The sequence below is a fragment of the Podarcis erhardii genome, assembly GCF_964252035.2.
Source record: "Podarcis erhardii genome assembly, chromosome: 10".
Taxonomy (NCBI): Eukaryota; Metazoa; Chordata; class Lepidosauria; order Squamata; family Lacertidae; genus Podarcis; species Podarcis erhardii.
The window spans coordinates 67,553,873-67,577,270 of NC_138500.1; the positions used below are offsets into that span (position 1 = coordinate 67,553,873).

At 42.9% G+C, this 23,398-nt stretch overlaps 1 protein-coding gene across 9 annotated transcripts in view; it reads right to left on the bottom strand.

Moving 5' to 3' along the window:
* Positions 1-859: 859 nt before the first annotated feature.
* KIF21A (kinesin family member 21A) overlaps positions 860-23,398 on the bottom strand; it is a 96,325-nt gene continuing 73,786 nt past the window's right edge. For 4 of the 9 annotated variants that reach the window (XM_081877796.1, XM_081877795.1, XM_081877799.1 and 1 more), the window contains 11 exons: positions 22,882-23,105; positions 18,625-18,735; positions 17,926-18,054; positions 14,752-14,790; positions 10,181-10,317; positions 8,672-8,852; positions 7,148-7,312; positions 5,598-5,715; positions 4,308-4,478; positions 3,481-3,680; positions 860-2,084 (listed from right to left, as the gene is read on the bottom strand). In XM_081877796.1, coding sequence (XP_081733922.1) covers positions 1,991-2,084; positions 3,481-3,680; positions 4,308-4,478; positions 5,598-5,715; positions 7,148-7,312; positions 8,672-8,852; positions 10,181-10,317; positions 14,752-14,790; positions 17,926-18,054; positions 18,625-18,735; positions 22,882-23,105 — 1,569 coding nt within the window. In that variant the 3' untranslated portion in view covers positions 860-1,990. The remainder of the gene's footprint in view (positions 2,085-3,480; positions 3,681-4,307; positions 4,479-5,597; positions 5,716-7,147; positions 7,313-8,671; positions 8,853-10,180; positions 10,318-14,751; positions 14,791-17,925; positions 18,055-18,624; positions 18,736-22,881; positions 23,106-23,398) is intronic. The other 5 variants (XM_081877798.1, XM_081877802.1, XM_081877803.1 and 2 more) reach the window with 3 other exon arrangements.

The following is a 23,398-nucleotide window of genomic DNA, read 5'->3' on the forward strand; positions in this document are numbered from 1 at the left end:
GACCATTAGGTCCAGTCATGACCGACTCTGGGGTTGCGGCGCTCATCTCACTTTATTGGCCGAGGGAGCCGGCGTACAGCTTCCGGGTCGTGTGGCCAGCATGCCTAAGCCGCTTCTGGTGAACCAGAGCAGCACATGGAAACGCCGTTTACCTTCCCGCCGGAGCGGTACCTATTTATCTACTTGCACTTTGACGTGCTTTCGAACTGCTAGGTTGGCAGGAGCAGGGACCGAGCAACGGGAGCTCACCCCGTCGTGGGGATTCGAACTCACAGCATTAAAATTCCAACCGATCTTCCTCCCCAATGCCATAGCTTTAGATTCCTGGAGACAGCAAGACAGGTCTGTTTCTCTTCTCTACTCCAGTCCCAAGACTGCCACAAGTTCCCTCTGTTCCCTCTCAGCCAGGTGAAGTATCTCTGACTGATACCTCCTCTAGCAAGAGGTCACCAGCTTTTGCTTTTTCTTTAATTGCCATACATCCTTACCTATGATATACCAAAGACAGTAATCAGTGAGCTGATTGCTACATGCATTCTTCCTTTTGTTGCCTGTATTATTAATTTTATTTCAAAATAAGTTTCCGCGTTTAAAAGGCGGAGATTTCAGATATTTTCTTTGTATTCCCCTCTGCCATCCACCTTCAGATAATGACCAGGGTCGCAATAGTACTGGGAAGCCTTAACCCTTAATGACCACTCTTTGGATTAACAAAGGCCATTAAAGAGTAAGAAAGCAATCCACAAAGTCTGAATGCCAAAGGGTTGCTTTGTACAGTACTTGGGTCCTGTGTCATGCTAATTTCTCTTCATGTATTGCGCCAAACAAAAGTAGCAGAAATTAAAGTGTTCACATTCAATTGTGTGGGTCTTTTTTTTTTTTTAATGTAAGCATCAACTATCACAAGCCGTACATTTACAAGTTCATATCCTCTACCCAACAGCAAACCCAATAAAACACTGTTCCTAAAACTTGCTGAATTTACAAATGAATGTTCTGAAAAGCTGGATAAATTATACAACCCTCTCGTTCAATATCCACACTCAAATCTACAGCAATTAAAAAAATCCACACGGGCACATTGTTAAGATAGTCTCTCTTTACACCCCATGTATTTACACACGGCCTTTTGTTGACACAGTTGCTACCGTTCTTTTAACTAACTCCAAGGTTCCACAAACATATCTAAAATATATTTAGCAGCATATCAAAGTATGTTAAAAAAGAAGGACACCTTGTTTTTCCTCTTAAATAAAACGTCGTGAGATGATGGAAACATAAGAAAAATAGATTAAGGTTTTTCTGTAAGAATACTGTGGTAGGCAGAGCACTAATAAAATGTTAATAATTCGACAGCATTTTAGTTTCTAGTCCTGAGCACAGAGTAGACACAGCTGCACAACTTTGGTCAGCAAGAGTATAATGCTAACAACTAACGCGGGTCGTATGGCATTCATTGTTAGCATGACACAGTCAGGGCAGTAATCCGTCTCCAACTAAGACCCGCCCCTCCCTTACACTCCAGTCTTAGTTTCTTACAGCAGCAAAACGTAAGTAAACTTCTTAGGACCCCCGCTGCTCTTCCATTAAAGGCTTGGGAAATGAGACAAGAGATATGCCGGCATGTTCCATACAACCATAAAGTGAAGCTCAGCTGAACAGAAGGGGTCAGAGAGTGAGGTACACAGGGCACTTTCACATCCTAGGTTACAGGTCTTGAGACAACCATTCCAGGGCGAAAGGCTTCCAGTTTGTTCAACTTACAAAGCTAATAAATGCACACAAATCCAGCCGTTATATGTGAGGCAAGCATACCACCAACAGACTAGTGTTTGAAATATAGTACAGAAGGCAGTTCTTAAGGGCAGCAGTTTCAGCAGAATACGACACACTTAAACGGTACAGTCGAGCTGCATCTTCTTCTTCTTCTTCTTCTTTCTCTCCAGTCGCAAGCATGTGCCTATGACGTCTAGCACTGCAACGCTCGTCTTTAATTACTGGCCAGATCTTCGCTCACATCACCAGGATCGGAGATCTGTCCATCGAAGCTGCAGGGAGCCTTCCAGATTCTCACAGTCCGATCGCTGCAAAATATTTTTAAGCAACCGAATCTATTAGCGTGAAGTGGGAAAAGCTGTTTCCCCATTTATATGCAGTAAGGTAAAGGGACCCCTGACCACTAGGTCCAGTTGTGACCGACTCTGGGGTTGCGGCGCTCATCTCGCTTTACTGGCCGAGGGAGCCGGCGTACAGCTTCTGGGTCATGTGGCCAGCTTGACTAAGCCACTCCTGGCGAACCAGAGCAGCGCACGGAGCAGTACCTATTTATCTACTTGTACTTTGACGTGCTTTCGAACTGCTAGGTTGGCAGGAGCAGGGACTGAGCAATGGGAGCTCACCCCATCGCGGGGATTCGAACCGCCGACCTTCCGATCGGCAAGTCCTAGGCTCTGTGGTTTAACCCATAGCGCAGTACCCGCGAATTAAAAAACCAATAACTCTTCCAGTGAAATGTTCCTTTAATCAAAAGCAGTCTCTCGAGAAAGCGAATGCAGAGCAGCTCAATTATTTTTAGAGACTTGCTAGTTCAAGCAGAGCAGAGATTCTCAAATGCATCCCACAACAATTTCATTGCACTACTGTGAAATATAGGAAACAGACTGAGAAGCACACTGAAAGAGGCTTTATATCAGACACCCCCAAACTCAGCCCTCCAGATGTTTTGGGACTACAACTCCCATCATCCCTAGTTAAGAGGACCAGTGGTCAGGGATGATGGGAACTGTAGTCCCAAAACAGCTGGAGGGCCGAGTTTGGGGGTGCCTGCTCTATGTTATTGATTCTGTTGGTTCACTAGGCATAAAGACCCAAATAAAATAATAGCGCTTAACATTTATAAGGACCAGGTAAAAGTCACATAGTCATGAGCAAGCTTTTGAGCTGATCAGAATTACAAGGCTCCAGAAGAGCTCCAGTATACCTGAAAGCTTGCTTACTAACTTGACATTTACACTAGTCCTAGTAAGCTATTATGCTACGGCTGTGTTTAAATACACTGTATTAAGTATTATGGCATGACATCAAAGCACTTCCATTTGACAAACAAAGGCTCACTAACTGCAAACAAGTAGCTACGCCACAAACTTACCTATTTTTATGCTTTTCCCTTACAAGTAACTTATAGCATAATATTCAGTAAAAATACATGTCTCCATATAAAACAATTAACATTTTACATTAGTTTGTTTTTTAAACAAACCCAACCAACTCAAATATAACACAGTTTAAACCTCTGCCAGCTATGACCGTAAATGTGCAGGAAATTAAGTTGGTGGTTCACAATGTAGACAAACCCTTTGAATTTCTGCACATACTGGAAAGCAAAAAAGATCACTCACTGCCAGTGTTTTAAATGAACTTGAATGCTCAGAATTCTTTCCAGCTATGCAGCCTGTGCAAAGAACATTAAAAGCAACTCACTCTGATGCAGTAAAAATCTGGCCGGAATTGGTGCAGATGGCATTGATGGGACTGTCGTGTCCCTTGAGTTCGCTTATTGGTGCAAATGTATCTACATTCCAGAGTTTCAGAATCCCCCCGCGGCAGCCGCTGAGAAGCACAGGGGAACCAGGCACAAGTCCAAGAGCACAGACCCAGTCCTTGTGGGCATTAGGAACTTGCTGAAAAGACATACCACAAAATCAGGCTGAGAAACAACATCATCCATAAGGAGGGGAAAGGCAAGCAGTTCGGTTCTGAAAAATGCATCAGATAATATGAAGCAGAGGGCAGTGCACCTGATTAAATTGCGGTCCTCAAACATGGAATACTTAAGTCCACCTCTTAAAAAAACTTTGACTTGCTTACTCCAGAGCAAGTTGGCAATATAGCATCTATTGAAATTAGAGTGTGTGCTTTCAGAGTTCTATCTCCTATTCCCATATTTCTCTACTGAATGATCAAACACATCTTCTGCAATCGTGAAGGTTAGAAACTTCAATTTAAGATGGATGCTGAGAATTTTACCAGAATTCTTCCAGAAGTCTGAGGGCCACAAATAAAGGTCTATCAACATATAGCATGCTGCACATTGCCAATCCTCTGCTTAGGTGAAGAAAAGCCCAGCAGATTTTGGTTCAAACAAAAATTTTCAATCAAACCTTTTCAGATTCTAAAATCAGTTTTCTAGACCCAAATACTATTATTTTTGGCTTTCAAAATTTTCAAGCCTCATTTTGGAGTAGCTGAAGAATTTCAGTTTGGGGGCAGCTCTGCTTTGCAAGGTTCCTATTATATTTTAACAGTACCTGGATGAGGTCTTTTTGAGCCAAGTCCCACTTTTTAATTCCATTATCTCTGGATCCACTAAACAGGTTGTCTCCCATAATAGTAAGCGCTTCTATGCCATCATAATGGGGAGGCTCAAAGTTGTGTGTAGGGCTTACAGTTCCCAGAGCTCCTTCAGTTACATCAAACATCTGAAATAGGAGCAAAACAATTTCAAATCTGCAACATAATCTTGGCCGGGAATTGACAAAACATAAATACCCACTCAACATAGTAGTATTATACAAATGTCTACAAAGGATTTGTAATAGTGTAGTAGTACCAACCACGAACTGATTTTAATAATTAACTAATTCAATAAAAATGATGCCTTATCTGAAATCTATAACCCAGCACAGTTTTACTTAATCTCCCCCTTTAGCTCAAATGACAGGTGTGGTTTTTTGGGGAAAATGTTGCCATTACTATCTCTTCCCATCTCACTATCACAGTATCGCAAAGAATGGACACCAGATTATTAAACAGAAAACAATTTGAGGCCTTTTCGCTACACGGTCTGTCAATCATATTTTATAACCACAACAGCCTCAACAGCAAACTATCACCAGATTATCAATAGCAATAACTGTGTGTAAACAGAGGCATCTATAGGAAGATTAGAAGATTTGACACCCTTTTGGCTATGTGGTAATTATGAACCATAAAAATTATAAAGTATTCATGTCAAAACTAAGGAGAGGCCAGAAATAACATTTGGAATAATTCTTCAACAAAGAAGGGAATAAAAGCAATTCCTGAGATTAGGCTGCAAACCTAAGCACAAATACCTGGGAGAAAAGAAGTGACATTCACCTATTAGTAAGTCCACATGCATACTAATATTTAGAAATAACTTAAAACTCCCTGGAGGAAATAGTATGTTTTCTTGAATAATGAGGGAAAGTTTATCCAATTATTTTATTCTCCGATATCGAAACAAAAACCATAGAAGTTCCCGAAGACTTTTTGACTTTGAATTTATATTTTTCCAGGCATAGGTGAGAATGTCAGTTTGACTAGCCTTTTCTGGAAGTGAAAAAAGAAAAGACAGACCAGCCGTGCCATCCTATACGTGTCTTTATGTTCCATTGCACTTAATGTGGTTTACCCCCAGTTGTGGGTATAGGATTGCAGCCTCAGGCATTGTTCTGAGTAGAAATGGAGTGCAGCTCGTTTCCACATCTTGCAGGGAAAAAACCTAAGAAAATGGAAACCGATTCTCGAAGCTTGTTGTATTACTTCTGTGGTAAAGATGCAAAAGGAGGCAATACCTTGATATAGTGATCCTTTGAGCCAGTAATTATGAGATCTTGCCCATTGGAAATGCGGTCTACAGTAAGGCACATAACAGGGCCCAGGTGACCAGTTAGTTTTCCTGTAGACTGGAACCTAAAGAAACAAGCAAAGTGACTTAGCTTTAATTATTTCAAAGGAAAAGAAAGCATCTCTCCTGCCCATTTTCCGGAAATGCACTGGAAATCAGGCTTTGATCCCTGCAGATTATATGGGTATGTGGGAGTGAAACACCACATTAGTAACAGCAGGAATATCCAGTTTTGGGCAGAGTAGTTTAAACGCTGTATTTTGATCTTCTCCTACTGACATTCTTGATGGCAGGTGAATGCTACCGGATGAGAAATAGCTGTAAATATAAGGTTGGAAATTCCACTTATGACTTCTTCTTCCCCCAAATTTGTGCCGTTCTTTGTGTTATTTGCACCTCTTAATTTTTCTTCTCTGTTTGTTTCATTGGCTAAGTTCATATTAGACTCCATCAGTCACGTACAACCCCGCTTCTGAGGGTGGGCAGCATTCCACACCAAAAATCATGGTTACAAATAGGAGGCTAGCAGACTTCAACTCCACAGAAAGGCTTAGGCATCACTGTAGATCAGGCATCCCCAACCTGCAGCCCTCCAGATGTTCTGGGGTACAACTCCCATAACAGGACCAGTGGTCAGGGATGATGGGAATTGTAGTCCAAAACATCTGGAGGGCTGAAGGTTGGTGAAGAGCCCTTTCTGCTTATACAAGAAGCCCTGGGCTATGTGGGATGAATCCACGCTGTGGCTCTTTCTTGTGCGTGTGCCTCTCTTCCTGGAAACTCGAAAGGCCCTGCGCTGCCCACGCAACTTTAGCATTCCCTGGTGCATCACCATTCATCTATAATAGTAATAATAATAATTTATTATTTATACCCCGCCCATCTGGCTGGGTTTCCCCAGCCACTCTGGGCGGCTTCCAACAAAACACTAAAATACAATAACCTTTTAACCATTAAAAGCTTCCCTAAACAGGGCTGCCTTCAGATGTCTTCTAAAAGTTTGGTAGTTGTTTTTCTCTTTGACATCTGGTGGGAGGGCATTCCACAGGGCGGGTGCCACTACCAAGAAGGCCCTCTGCCTGGTTCCCTGTAATTTGGCTTCTCGTAGTGAGGGAACCACCAGAAGGCCCTTGGCGCTGGACCTCTTTGTCTGGGCAGAACGATCTACAGCAGGCATCCCCAAGCTTCGGCCCTCCAGATGTTTTGGACTACAATTCCCATCATCCCTGACCACTGGTCCTGTTAGCATAGACATAGACCAGGGCTTCTTGTGTAAGCAGAAAGGTATGGGGGAAAGCCATAATGCAGCAGTTCCCACAACGCAAACAGATCGTGAGAAGGCCTATAGACCCAAAAGCCTATAGGCTGTTCCCTACCATGGACTATTGCCATGGATGTGCCAGTTGGCAAACAGGGGGATCAGAACAGCAATAGCTGCAGCCGCACTGGGGTTCACAGGATCTTCGCATGCTCAGTAAGTATTTTGGAAAGCTTTACCTCTTCAGGTCCCACATTCTCACTGCATTTCCTGCAGCTGCGTACAGAAATGTGCCTGTTGGGTTGAGAGCGATCTGGTTGATCTGGTTCTCTCCAGCTGGAATCGTCACTGTTCTGTTGGTACTGCCAGAACATGCATCTACTGGCATCGCTTGGCCTGAAGACCTGAGTTTTGCACGCAGAAAAACAAGAGGAAAATAAACTTACAATTATCTAAGAGGGAAAAACACACACCAAGTAATTTCATCAATCCCACAAGTACATTGTATTCTGAATGTGGACAAAGGATGAGGGGAGTCAACCTTGCAAAGCTTCCAAGCCTCTTATAAGCAACAATTCCAATGTATTTATTTATATCTCATGTGTATATTGATTGCCCAGTCTAGCCCAAATATTCTAGGCAGGCAACTGGGGAAAATGACAGACATGATTATGGTGAGCCTTTCAGGTTCAAGAGTACAAGGGAGATTCAAATGCCACAATATGACCAATGTTTGCTGACTTTTCCAGTTCTAGTTACAGCGAATAAAATATTCCCCAAACCAGGTGCTTTGTTCCTTAAAAAAATGTTTAGGGGTACTCTCATTTTGACTCAAGAAAATCACCATTTTATAGTTCAAATTGGGAAAAATCAATACAGTAAATGGACAAAAGTACAAAGATTCGCAAAATGTTTACAAAAAGTACAAAGATTCGCCCCACCCCACCCCCAGAAAAAAAAGCACTGGCCAAAACCATGTGTAAGTAATCAATCCATTTCAGAGGTCTCCAAAAAAATCAAGAGTTCTAAAAATTGGCAATCCATCTGCACATGGATTGAGCCATCACACAACCAGGATGCATGTATGAATTACATTTGCGAATTGAAGACGTCAGTATGTAGGGGGAAACTTGAAATGTAAACTGATGCCTCAAAAGTCAGTGGTAGACTATATGCTTTCCGGTGCCAGATGACTCTCTGGCTAAAAAGGTATCAGAAAACAGGGGTAGGAAAGATATTGCCCTGTGGTTTTGGAGAAGCTTTCAAAGTAAAGTGAAAAATCCATAGTCTATAATAACTCCTGAGACAGGAGAGACTGGGTGAGGTGAACTCAGAACTTGCTGAGAAACAAAACTCTTCCTGCTACCTCACATCCCTTTCTTTCAGCCTTTTCTACTTGCCATCTTCACCTAAGGTCATCATTTTTGTCCATAAAGCCTCTACTATATGCTACCCAGGTGCTAAGTGCCCACCTGGAAGCAGACATTAAAACAACAAAACACAGCATCTAGTTTTCTTTCTTGTATCACCCCACTCCTCCACACTATAAGACACGGCAATCTTTCTTAGGCTGCACACCTTAAAATTAGTAAATTCATTCAGTTTTTCAACTTAATGGGTTTTACAACGAAGTAGCTGGGTTTTAGCCTAAGAGTTTTAAGATTAACTATGTTTAACATTAAGTACAATTTTCTCACCGCTTACTGCAAAATGGTATGCCAAATGTTAATATAAAAATTCTGCTTTTCGGAGTTGCAACTTACGTTAGCGTTCGGATACACTTAGCAGAATCGCGGATGTCCCACACCTTAATATAAGATGTGGAGACTGTGAAGACCAAGCTAGTATAATTACAGTATTTTACAGATACTACGTTGTTGGGATGACCACCCAGAGACATTATTTCCTGTCCAGTCACCAAATTCCATACTTTACATGTGCGATCTAAACAAAAAGAAAGCAGAACAAGAACAGCAAATTAAAAAGTAGATAACATTGTAATATACTGTGCAACACAGATATACTGTTTTGGTGTGTAAAACAACTTAGATACCACCCAATCACCACTAAATTGCAGGAGTAAGAAGCCCCATAAGAGCACAATACACATTTCTTATGCATTTTATATTGTATTTTATATTACAGAAGGCTTCACTGGTCTTTTAGCATACTCTTGTTTGGTTCTCAATTTTGCTGTGGAGATTTCATTACATCTTGAAGAGGAGCTGAATAATGATAAAGGGGAAATCCCTTTTACTTAGAATTGCTCTTTTGCTTGGTTTTGCAGGGTTTTGGTAAGGAAGGAAGGAAAAGGCATGAAATGACTGTGGTCCGCGACGAAATGGCCTGTTTGCTAATTCGGGAACTTCCTATGTGAAATGTTTAGCTTGCTGTATGAGGTGTAACATGAGAAAGGATGAACTAAGAGGGTTGGAGACAGCACTTGGGTAATACCTGCTTAAGCAGAGTATGGCAAAATAAGGAATAGCAATGGTCAGTTGTCCAAGATGATTATGCTGAGGATCGCCTGTTCACAATGTGCATGGCCTAGGAGTTGGAGCGATGTATGTAATATGCCATAAAAGTTTATTTACGCTATTAGCAATGCCACGGATGGCTGCTCTGAATCCTTCTGTGTTTTGTGAAACCATAACTGAACCTGTTTTGACATCCTAGGTGTGGTGTGGTTACTTGCACCAGTGCTTCTACCTTTCATGCACACAAAATAAAGTCTTTCTTGATTCAGCCCCCTCTCTCTCTGTGGTGACTGACTTTCCAGCCACAGACCCTTGAAAGGGGAAACCTTCAATCTCTACCAGCGAAGCTCCCACAGAACCAGTGTTCTATATTCCTTGCAGCCTGTACACAAAACTACTTAGCTGCCTCACTCTGAAACAACAGTGGCTTGTGAATAGCCTTGAAGAGAGCTCAACAAAGAACACAATGTGTTAGTTATCAGGACACCTATAGCGGTACCCAAATTCAGAAGTTTCTGTGGTTGGTGAATCACCACTCCAGACTGTGGCTTCAATATCAAGCCAGCCTCATGCTCTCAATACCACTCCCTGCCTTCTTTAACTTCTGGCCTGATGAAGAATTCTGCTAAACTCCAAAGCTAGCAATTATTTGTGATAAAGACACTGCCTCACGGTGGATCTCTCCACCAATTGCTTGCCTCCCTTCTTAGTAGTCAGCTTTCTCTCTTTGAGTAGCCCCATGGGTATATGAAGAGGATTCAGAAAGCTGAAAGACCAACAAGAGACATGTCAAACCTTTTGATCCTGTAAAGAGGAGGTCGTCAGTAGAATCGACACAAAGCACAGCCTTCGTATGACCTTCAGCAATGTGGATACAATGAATTGGAGAAGATCTGACGCATTTGGACGAAGAGAATGGGTTGATTATGCCTCTAGAAAAGGAAACAAATGATACAATGGATTAGAATCTGTGACAGGTCATTTCTCCATCGTACATCATACATTTCCCCCACCCTGCCAGACTCCTGAGAGATCTTACAGGGATCTGTAGAATAAGGCAGGCAAATGTGTTGACCTATTTATATACAGCAGACTGTAAGCTCAAGTATTCTGCTCCTACCACAAAGGACATTTCCACCACTAGCACTGATGGTGGGGTCAACCCTGATCATTTTGTTGAGCCAAGAGCACCCACTGGCATTGCTCTGCAAAAGCTGAGGAACAGCACATCTCAGGGTTCTGGGTTGGAGCCCCCCATTTTAGGTGAAAGATTCCCGCATTGCAGGGGTTGGACAAGATGATCGTCACGGTTCCTTCCAACTCCAGAATTCTGAGACTTTCCAGAATTCCATCAGATTAGGGCATTGGCTGCCTTCTGCAATCCAGACCACCCACTCATACAGATCCAAATTCTGTGCCAGAGAAACCAGCTCATCTAGAACATGGTCAGCTGAATAAGAATATGTGGTAGAAAAAACTTCATTAAAATTGTGATGCGTTTTTCCCCCAAATTAAAGGTCATAATTTTATAATGTCATACATGCTGTGTTTGACATTTTCTAAGGCCACACCTTTAGCTCAATTGTTGATGGGATTCAAATTTGAGCTGATGCCAATTTCTGCCCACTGGAAGTCGTGCGGTACAATTTTTCTCTGTGCCAAGATGTGTTTCAAAGCTGGTCTCCCCTTCATTTTTCCAGAGGCTTCTTTCAGGACATTTAACTATTGGCTCTGGTTGAATTTAGCCCTTATTGGTTTGATTCCTGTAGTACTGCTTGGTTTGCAAGAAAGCAGCTAGATTAAGGTCGTGATTTCTGCTACACTCATATGTATAGAAGGGAAATGTTTGTTTTTCCATGCATCTGGTCTCTTACAATTTTTTGCATTAAATTTAAAAATTAATGCTTTCAGGGCTAACTCAACCATATGGGCAGTTCAGGAGGCAGCTGCCTTGGGAAGCAGAAGCAGAGCTCAGGAGATGTTCATCATGTTGAAAGCAGCTTGCATGTTGCTTTTAGCATGGAATGTTTCCATTGCAAGCCAGAGTGGACCCCACAACCCTCAGATGTGAGGGCTATGTGTACTCTCTGTTTACCTGGCTATGTACTCAACCTGCTTGGCAACCCTGTGTTTCCTTTAAACCTTGAGCAGCCCTTGTTTAAGAACACAGTGAGAGCCCTGACGAATCAGATCACAAGCTCAATTGTCTGGAACAAGGACTGGTCCTCTGAGAATTTGTTGCTGCCATGGATTTCCAGCAGGGAACCATTTCACACATTAACACACCGAACTGGGTTCAGAGCCTTGGGGAACCACAGGGAATGGCCCAACTATGATTTAGAATGGAGCATGAGAGGAGGGGCCCCCTGAATTTTGGTGTCACACAGGTCGCTGCTGAAATTCAAGACCCCCAGGTCCGCCACCGATTATGACTTTTACAGTGGTATCTTGGTTTTCGAGCATCTCAGAAGCCAAACGTTTCGGAACCCAAACACCGAAAACCCGGAAGTAATTGCTCCCATTTTCGAACGTGCCTCGGAAGTGGAACGGCTTCCGCTGTGAGTTATTCAATTTTTCCAATTGAACTTGCAGCCAGCCCTTTGCGCCTTGGTTGTCTAACATTTCGGAAATCAAACGGTCTTCCGGAATAGATTAAATTAGACAACCAAGGTACCACTGTATAATATTGTTGGATTCTTGTGTTCTGTTTTGGTTCATCTCTTTGGGTCCCTGACAAGGCAGAAAGGTAGCAGGGAAACTGCACAAATAAATGCATGAAGGAATCGTCCATGTGGGATAGAAGGATTGAAGGCCAGTATTCTCCCCAAAATGATTCCTTTGCTTATCTTCTCATGGAGGCCGTTTCAGGTGAGGAAAATTTCCCATGTTTCCAACTCACTTTTCTATGAAGGGTTTAGCCTTTACAGAAATTGGAAGTATGAATGGGTGCTTAGACTGACTGGATACATAAAAAACTGATCCAGGGATGGAGAACCCCATACCATCTGAATGTTGTTGGTATTCAACTCCCATCAGTCCCAGCCAACATGATCTGGAATGAGGCAAGTTGAAGACCAGCAACATCTAGAGAGCAACAGGCTCCTCCTCATCCCTGAACTAAATTGACTTTCAGTCTGCATGCAGTTTTGGGTTCCGTTAACAAAAGCGTTGCATTCATGGCAGAATCAACAGTAGTTAAGACACAGCTAACATGTGTGTGTGTGTGTGTGTGTGTGTGTGTCTATGTCTGTGTTAAATTTAATTTAAGTGAAGAGAAGGTATTAAATTGGATGCAAAGAGTAGCTTATACATTTTGAGAAATGCAGTTGAAGTTATCCTGGCAAGAAATGTGTAGTCAAGGTAGATGCATGCAGCACATGGAACATTTAGTCTTCTAACCTGATGTGGCAGTTAAGGAAGAACTGGACCCAATTCCAGATTTTCCTTACAAATGCAATTGCTTCCGAACAGGGGAGAAACTGAATTCCCTGTTGCTTTGGAGCTCCAGCATTTCGGACACAATAAAGGAGTGCAGAGATGCCTATTGAAAGCCCAGTGACGTTGCTTGCTTTTAAAAAAAACCACACACACACACCCTAAAGTGGACTGTAGACATGCATAGTGCAAACCAGGTATCAGCAATAAAGAGAAGAGTAGAAGACTTCAGCAGAATTCTCAGGTGACACAGCAGAGAAGAGGTTACATATATCCTTGAAAAGGGCAATGAATAGGTTGTGTGGCTGATACAACTACCATAAAAACAACAACTACAAGGAAACCCTTACAAATGGCCGTACTGGAGAGAGAAAGAGGGATGACTGTCCAAAGTATTGTGACAAACATCAAGGAGAAAAAAGTGGAATATGTTGAGAGATGCACACATTGACCTACTTCCTCGGTTTAAATGAATGGAGGAGCTGTTGCAGGCAGAGGAGCTGTGTGTGCAATATAAAAGCTCACACACAGCTGAAAAATATGAGAATACGGTTGATGCTATCCATGGCCCCATCACACTGTACCTTTACAGCTTTAAACAGCCATGGCTTCCCTCAAAGAATCTGGGAACTGTAGTTTGTTAAGGGTGGTGAGTGTACTTAAGAGAGCCCTATTCCCCTCACGGGACGCAGATGGCGCTATGGGTTAAACCACAGAGCCTAGGGCTTGCCGATCAGAAGGTCGGCGGTTCGAATCCCCGTGACGGTGTGAGCTCCCGTTGCTTGGTCACTGCTCCTGCCAACCTAGCAGTTTGAAAGCACGTCAAAGTGCAAGTAGATAAATAGGTACCACTCTGGCGGGAAGGTAAACGGCATCTCCGTGCGCTGCTCTAAGCGGCTTAGTCATGCTGGCTTCGTGACCCAGAAGTTATCTGCGGACAAATGACGGCTCCCTCGGCCTATAGAGCGAGATGAGTGCCGCAACCCCAGAGTCGGTCACGACTGGACCTAATGGTCAGGGGTCCCCTTTACCTTTATTCCCCTCACAAAGCTACAGTTCCCAGGGAAGAGGGATTATTGATTGTTAAACCACTCTGGGAGTTGTAGATCTATGAGGGGAATAGAGTTTTCCTAAGTACACTCAGCACCAGGAACAAACTATAAATCCCAGGATTTGGTACCGTGGGGGGGGGGGGGAGAAGCGATGGATGTTTAAAGTAGTATGACACTGCTGTAAATGTATAGTGCATACAGGGCCAGTTTGTCTGAACATGTAATCTGAATTCAGGATAATAAGAAATGGAACTCCTATCCCTTTCTGAATTTGGCTCATTTAGAAGTTGCTTATATATCTTCTAGCCGCTTTATTTATAGAAAGGAAAAACAGTCTTTGCTCAGTACCTAAGCTATAGGAAATAAAAATGCTAGTAATTACTGCTATTTGCTCTTTTTTGGTGAAACAGATTTTCCCCTTCAGATATGTTATTCTGCCCATCTTTAGAATACAATATTATTGTGAACAACGGCACAGGATATACGAAAAGAAACCCTGACTTTTACCACACAGTTCAATATAGCTTTTCGCTATCAACAAAGCAGATTGAGGACAACAAGAAAGGTGTTTTCCAGGGATTTAAAAGAAAGAAAAAAATGTGTTTAAACAAAAAGAAGTGAACCACACAAACACAAATTTTTTCCCACTGAATGCTATAAAAAGTGCACATGCTGGACAAAGAAAAAACCCACACCAAATGTTTTACATTTCCATCACAATAAAAATAAAATGATGCAAGGAACATATGAATGTTTTGGGGGGAGGGCCACGGAATAAAGAAAGCCATGCAGAAAAGAGTTAGTTAACTTAAGAACTGCAGTAAGGTATTAAACATATCAATAAGATTCCAGAAGATGGAAAGGAGGAAGAGAGAGTACCTGTGTACCTCCGAGAGAGAGGAATCACTTTCATCAGACCTACAATGAACGGTGGTAGGATTACGGAAAAAGAATACAGGCATCAGCAGAGTAAAGATTCCATTGCAAAAAGAACGAACAATCGCATCGCTATGTAAGGAGGCGGCACCAGTTTGCAGACTGTACTGAGTTTAGTAACTCTGGGGGAGTGAGCCGCAAAATCTGTATCTTTCCCCAGATGCTGTTCATATCATAGAGACTCTTGTGCAAGCCATTTCCAGCTTCCTCAAGAATTCTTACAGAACTCGGTTGGGAGAGATCCTAATAAAATGGCTGCAACGTGCCTGCTTGCGTTTATGTTAATTCGTGCATGCATTATGAGCGGGGATGGGGGGAAACTAAGAGTGCTGGTATCTGCTTTGGAACCATGTTCAAAATTACAGTTATCTAGTTTAAAAATAAATAAATGTGTGTTTTCCCTCAAAAAACTAAATTGAGATTTGGTCATGTTATTTTTGCTTTTCACTTTGCAATGATTTAAAAATCATCCGGATTTAAAACATAGCAGTATTCTTTTAACAATTAAGGCTATTGAAGCCTTCATTTTGATAAGAAATCTAACGTGCCAAAATTGTGATTCGGGGTTACAATTGCTAAAGCTCAAAGCATACAAACAGCCGTAAATGTCAATAGGTTGTATCCAATTTAGCCATACTCAGAGTAGTATATGTATACTACTCATTGAAATAAATCCTTAAAGTTAGCACAGGTTCATTGTGTATGTGTGGATGTACTCTGAGCAGAACTTAGTTGGATACAGTGGTGCCCCGCAAGATGAATGCCTCGCAAGACGGAAAACCCGCTAGACGAAAGGGTTTTCCGTTTTGGAGGTGCTTTGCAAAACGAATTTCCTATGGGCTTGCTTCGCAAGACGAAAATGTCTTGTGAGTTCCTGCGGGTTTTTTCCCTCCCCCCCCCTTTCTAAGCCGCTAAGCCGCTTATCTGCTTATCCGCTAAGCCGCTTATCAGCTGATCTGCTAAGCCACTAAGCCGCTAATAGCGCTAAGCCGCTAAGCCGCTAATGGGCTTGCTTCGCAAGACGAAAAAACCGCAAGACGAAGAGACTCGTGGAACGGATTCTTTTCGTCTTGCGAGGCACCACTGTACAATCCATTATTTCCATTAGTGTATTGGCAGCTTTAGAATGGTTACTACTTTTAGCTGGTATATAAAACAGCTACAAGCATGAGCTTAATCTACGGGGACATTTGCAAGCAGCTGTTAGAGATATGTATAGTAGCTGCAGACTTGCTGGGGAAAACATTAGATCGCAACAGCAGAAAGATCAGCAACAGGAGTAAAAAAAGAAAAAAGCCACCAGCCTACAATCAAAAGCTGAGAGTTAAACAAAACTGGGCAGCGTCTGAAGTTCAGCAATCTTGCAAGAGAGATTCTGGATCAACTCAAATATGTCGTCACATGAGAAAAATAACACTTGGAAGCTAGCGGCATTGAGATGTCCCCCTCTGGGTCGTATCCTATGCCAACAGCTCTACCCTAAGACATAGTTACAGGTAGGTGGCCGTGTTGGTCTGCTGTAGTCGAAACAAAATAAAAAATTAAAAAAAATCCTTCCAGTAGCACCTTAGAGACCAGCTAAGTTTGTCATTGGTATGAGCTTTCATGTGCATGCACACTTCTTCAGATAACTAAGTTTGTCATTGGTATGAGCTTTCGTGCGCATGCACACTTCTTCATGTGCATGCACACACGGAAGCTCATACCAATGACAAACTTAGTTGGTCTCTAAGGTGCTACTAGGGACGCGGGGGGTGCTGTGGGTTAAACCACAGAGCCTAAGACTTGCTGATCAGAAGGTCGGTGGTTCAAATCCCCGCGACGGGGTGAGCTCCCGTTGCTCGGTCCCTGCTCCTGCCAACCTAGCAGTTCGAAAGCACATCAAAGTGCATGTAGATAAATAGGTACCACTCTGGCGGGAAGGTAAATGGCATTTCCGTGCGCTGCTCTGGTTTGCCACAAGCGGCTTAGTCAAGCTGGCCACATGATCTGGAAGCTGTACGCCCTCAGCCAATAAAGCGAGATGAGCACCGCAACCCCAGAGTCGGTCACAACTGGACCTAATGGTCAGGGGTCCCTTTATTTTTACCTTTACTTTTAAGGTGCTACTGGAAGGGGTTTTTTTTGTTTTTTTACCCTAAGACATGTTATTTATGGATGCTGAATAAGAGCACCTGGAAAATTCATTTGTGTAGGAACACCCTAACTGTAAGAATATTGACACCCGCCGAGTCGCTGTGCTGTTGAGCCTAGCAAAGAAGTACTCTTGAGACTTAAAAGGACACGGCATGGAAAAACAGACGGTGGAAGCTGAAAAGGCCACCCGGCCCCACAACTGCCTTGAGATGGGCTGGGGTAAAAGAAAGACAGAGAGGATCAGGCAGCGGTGGGTGGGTGGTTGGGCGGCGAGTACGCAATGGCAGCGCCCTTCTCAGCTTTCTGGAGTCTACTGCCTTGAAGCAACCTTCTCCCTGAGCCTCATGAGCAGGCCCCAGCCCTGGTTTAGAGGGAATATAACTCATATAGAAGGGACGCGGGTGGCGCTGTGGGTTAAACCACAGAGCCTAGGACTTGCTGATCAGAAGGTCAGCGGTTTGAATCCCTGCGATGGGGTGAGCTCCGGTTGCTTGGTCCCAGCTCCTGCCAACCTAGTAGTTTGAAAGCATGCAGTGCCAGTAGATAAATAGGTACCGCTCCAGCGGGAAGGTAAACAGTGTTTCTGTGTGCTGCTTTGGTTCGCCAGAAGTGGCTTAGTCATGCTGGCCACATGACCCGAAAGCTGTACACTGGCTCCTTCGGCCAATAAAGCGAGATGAGCACCAGAGTCGGCCACGACTGAACCTAATGGTCAGGGGTCCCTTTACCTTTAACTCATATAGAAGCACAAGAAATAAGATTCATCAGGAAACAAGAGATAGAACCGTGGCAATTCCATGCCATTTCGAAAAAGCTACTTTGAGGGGTTCGGAGTGGGGACAAACAAGAGGAGAAATAGCAATTATACTTTCAGTTCCTGGCCAGAGAGAGCCAGAACATTAACATTTTGTAGCTATGTTTTCAGCTTATTATGTGAGCCTTGGGCGATGTGGGAATCTGGTCTTTCCCTTTGCGACTTACTTATCCAGCTGAACTGATGTGTTTCCCTGAGAAACAGTGAGACGACTAAAAACATTCAGTTCATTACGGGGCCGGCTTGGTGGGGAGGAAGGAGGTGACAGACTAGCCTCTGAGGTTCCAGAATCTGAGCTACAAGAAAAAAATCAAACATTAAAAGCCTCTTCAAATTAAAAGAAAAAGAAAAAAAGAAAATGAAATTGTTAGAGAGGTTAAAAAAAAACCTAATGAAACATGCCTCAGAACAACTCATTGGTGCCCTGCTTGCTTAATTAAGAAATGCAGTTTGCATGCTCCCCTGGCAGAACAGAAATATAATCCTTACACAGTTATTTTTAAAAATCTGCTGGCCACAAGATGGCAGTGTACTCAAACATTTATTGATTTTTAAAAGTTAAGCAATACCTAGAAAAGGGCAGAGTAAAATGAAAGAATTCAAGGATGAAAAAATATAGGGCTGTGTATCTTTCAAAGACATTGAAGCCTTAAAAAACAAATAATGACAGATGTTGCGTTGATATTCAATGCAATGAAAAGAAACTTCTTGAAGGAAAACAAGTATTTATCTATTGCATTTACATCCCATTTTTCTTCCAAGGAGCTCCAGGTGGCGTACATTTTATCCTGACAACGTTTTCAATATTTGCAACTCTCAAGCAACAGTGTTTATTAATATACAATATCTATACACATATATCTTACTGTTTTTGCTCTTTTGACTTTGGTTTATCTGGAGATTTCTCATAGGTTTTTCTCTTTGATAAAGGTGAGGGTTCTGGTAGTTTCTTTTCTGTCAGAGATGACTGCCTAGACCTGTGAGAACAGAAAACATTGCCTATTTCTTATTCTGCTTATTTCTCTTCACTGAATTTTATTTTCATTCTTTTTACACTCTGAGTTCCAATTCTATACAACAGAAGCAGACAAAAATAAATAAACGAATGTTTTGAGGTAAATTCACAAGTATGCATTTAAAAAAACAGCAAAATGGCATTAGGTGCTTTCGAGTTCCCTTTGTCCAGCTGCTCTGACTGTTCTTCTTGTGCGATATCTAAAGTCCATGCCATCATTGTACAAGTTTCCAAATTACTACTTCATTTTACCCCAGTCCCAAGATTTCAATGGAAGCTTTGTATATATTCAGCTGCAAGTCAGAGCTGGTTCATATATGCATTGCTTATCGTTTGATTCCTGAATGGGTAAGTAAAGTCTATGGGACGTGGGTGGCACTGTGGGTTAAACCACAGAGCCTAGGACTTGCTGATCAGAAGGTCAGCGGTTCGAATCCCCGCGACAGGGTGAGCTCCCGTTGCTCGGTCCCTGCTCCTGCCAACCTAGCAGTTCGAAAGTGCAAGTAGATAAATAGGTACCACTCCGGTGGGAAGGTAAATGGCGTTTCCGTGCGCTGCTCTGGTTCACCAGAAGCGGCTTAGTCATGCTGGCCACATGACCCAGAAGCTGTATGCCGGCTCCCTCAGCCAATAAAGCGAGATGAGTGCTGCAACCCCAGAGTCGGTCACGACTGGACCTAATGGTCAGGGGTCCTTTTCCTTTACCTAAAGTCTATAAACCTCCAGATGTTGCCAAGAGAGAATTCCCGTTATCCCTCACCATTGACCATGCAGGTTGGGGCCAATGGGAGTTGGGAGTCCAAACAACACCTGGAGTTTCTCCATCCCCGTTTACAATAATTTCTATATGACCTTTTTACTTAAGTCTCGAAGTGATGTGCACATTAAAAGACATGGCAGTATACAAAATAAAAAAATAATTAAATATTAAATACAAAACGATATATAGAACAAAATGCAGGCACAGGCGGGATCTCTCCCTAGATGCCAAGATGAAATCCTCTAAACTAGGCATCCTTCCCAATATTTAGGTTTCATGTTTACACATAGGAAGCTTTTTTTCTACTTTTGATGGAGGAACAGCCAATCACTGCAGTCTGAGTGGTAGATCCCAGACACAAGTATTTTTCCACCTCAGAGGGAGGGAGATCTAAGAGGCCACCTTTCATCTACTTGTAAGTAGTCACACCTTTAATTTTTGAGCTGATATTTGAAGTAACTGTAGAACAAGGCATCTGCAAGGAGGAGATAGGAAACTGTGGTTTGAAGTTGGCTTGTTTCAAATAAAAATTATGGCTAAAATCATCCACAGTTCGTTGGGTGTGCAGAAATTCAGAAGCTTTTACTTCTGGTTTTGATTAACCATGGTTTGTTGTTATTTTCTGCACTGTGGCCATAATGCCATAATGAAGTCTTGTGGCATCTTAAAGACTAACAAATTTATTGTGGCATAGGTTCCTGTGGAGTGCGCCTGATTAAATGTGTTGGATCTTTAAGGTATCACAAGACCCTTTCTTGTTTTTGATGTAACATACCAAGATGGCCAGCCTCTGGAAATAATGCTATGAAGATAAGGGACTGAGGCAAAGACAAGCAGAGTTGCCTACCTGCAAATTGCTTGATGACACAATGATGTCAAGAGACCTTTTGGTCCACAGGGGTCTTTAGAAGCCCTTTTCAAAGCTTTACAGACACCCTTTCAATCTCTGAAAATGCCATTTCCCCAGAGCCTTGCCCTTACCTGCTCCACACGTGACATCATTTATGACCTCTTGCTCAGTGATGTCATACATGACATCATGTGTGGGGCAGGTGGGCATGGCTTGACCCAAAAAGGCCTCACAGGCCAAATGGGGAGGGGGGAACTGGTAACCCTGATTAGGCAGGTGAGCCAGAGATTCCCTAACCCTGACTTTAAGCATCTTAGATGTAAAATAAATAAAGCGGTTCTCAGTAAATCAACCCTTCTAAACACTTTTGCATTTGTTGTGGAAACTAAAAGCAAACAAATATTGCACTGGAGCAAAGGGAATCAGTACACTGACTTCCAAAACTAAAGAAATGTGTTAAAAATTGCAGCAGTTGCAGGGGGGAATTACCTGGACCCTGGATTCCATGACAAAATAACTGATTTTTGTAAGTTGTGTGATGCTTGAAGATCATTGCTGGGTTCTCAGTCTTTACACTCTACTGTTTACCCTGAGTAAAGCATTTTTTTAAAGGGTGGTTGCAAAAGCATTGAAGCCAAGACTCTTAATAACAGTGGCTCCCAGGAGCATTTTAATGCTTACTTCTACTGCCACAAGCAACATGCATCAAAAGTGAAATTATTAGAAATCATTCTGAGCTGCTTGCTGCTGCTGCATAAAAAAAGAAGAATCGATAGCTTTATTGTAGCAAGTAGATTAATGCAGGAAGTTACACATATTTTTCACTGTTTGCAATTTAGTTAATTTTACCAAGACCTTCCTCATATATGTGAGGGATTTGTATCTAAAAAGTTCTGTGTTATTTTAAATTATCTAGTTAAAAATTCCTGTGTGGTGCAGGAATAAGATTCCTACATGCTGTGGGTTAAACCACAGAGCCTAGAAGGTCGGCGGTTCAAATCCCTGCAACAGAGTGAGCTCCCGTTGTTCGGTCCTAGCTCCTGCCAACCTAGCGGTTCGAAAGCACGTCAAAGAGCAAGTAGATATATAGGTACCGCTCTGGTGGGAAGATAAATGGTGTTTGCGAGCGCTGCTCTGGTTTGCCAGAAGCGGCTTAGTCATTCTGGCCACATGACCCGGAAGCTGTATGCTGGCTCCCTCGGCCTATAGAGCGAGATGAGCGCCGCAACCCCAGAGTCGTCTGTGACTGGACCTAATGGTCAGGGGCCCCTTTAACTTTACACGGAAGTGCTAACTGCTAACAGTAGTCTCACGAACCTTAATTAACCAATACTATTTACATAAAGAATGCAGCTCATGTTTGGAAAACAAGTGGAACGCTACACGGGGTGTTTGCCTAAGCTGTCAGTCTCGACTTTCTGTGTGCTGAGCCATCACATGCAGCAGCAAAAATGGAGTATGATATTGGTAAGGTCCCAAGATATTTTAAAAACACTTAACGGAAGTTCACTTCAGTGGGGAGAAGGCCAATGTTTCCATTCTGTTTGTGGACCGATTTCACCTAGCAGAGACCTCTAGTAACTTAAAAGATAGGGCAGCCTCCGCCACAACCTTCCATACTGTTTTAGAGCATCTTCCCAGACTTCAGGAACAGATTTTCAGGGGCCTGCTATCTAAGCAAGTGGGTGCTTCTGCTGGATCATATGAGCAGATCAAATGAGTTGAAGAGCCACATCAGATATGATCTAATGCAGGGATGGCCAACTCCCAAGAGACTGCAATCTACTTTCAGAATTAAAATCTGGCAGTGGTCTACCCCTGTCTTTTTAGGGGTTCAGTTCAAAGTTTTTTAGGAGGAGAAAAGCTCCATTTTGGGGGGGGTTAAGGTGCAGGCTTCTTTGGAGAGGGAACTTCAGTTTTTTTGGGGGGGGGGAGGCAAGGGAACTAGGGGTTAAGTCACTCACAAAAACATCACTATGAATGACTCCCTTCCTGAGTTGAAACAACAATGGAGGGCAGGACAAAGGGGCAGGGCAGAAATCAGATTTACCTACGCAGAGGAAAGGGAGCCAGAGAAGGACCACGATCTACCAAAACATCACGGGGATCTATCAGTAGATCGCGACCGACCTGTTGGACATCCCTGATCTAATGGATCCGCTCCATTCAAAGTATTTCAGATAGACTTTAAAACAATTCGGTTTTACAACAGCACTAAAAAAAAATTATAATCTTGCAGAAACTGGGGCTTATGGTACATGAATTAGTGCTTACCAAAGGGTGGGGGGGGGAGAAAGATCAACTTAAAAAACTAAGCAGCCATTTTGAGGTAACAGCAGAGCAGAAGTTAAGAGGATGACGCCGGCAACAGATTTTCCCTGTTGAGATCCTAATTAGCACTCCAGGCAGAGTTCATAAAAAGCCACGGGGCCGTTGCAACCTAGCAATCATGCATGTTAGGATGCCAAACGAAAGTTAGTGCATTGTGTGAAACTTACATGCCGCCAGTCTTAGAAGGCAAGGCTGCCTGCGAGGCCTCCCTATCCCTAACAGCAGGCTCTCTCAGGTCAATGTTCACTGCACCTTCCTGAGCTTCTGCAACAGGCAGAAGAGGGCCAGCCATAGCTGTGCTGTCTGCACTGACTTCAAGGGTTATGTCACTGGATAGGTCACTGCTATCAGCATAAAGCAATTCCATCTGGGTTGTCGTCCTACGGCGGGCCTGCAATCAATTGGAAGAGGAGAATAAAAACACTTTTGCATGAAACACAAAACGGTTTGTATATATTGTATGTGTGCTTGATCCCAGGGTCCTTATCCCTAAACCCTGCCTGACTACAATTTAAAAATACAAATCTGCTCCATTTTTCTTTGTTATATATAAAAAAATCTGTCACCATTACTAAGCCAGATCTACTTCCAGATTCACCTTCAGTACCTGGCCAGAATCAGGATTCCCAAAGCAAGTTTAGGAGCCTCCCTAGTTTCACTGTAGCCCAGACTGCTGACAGACAC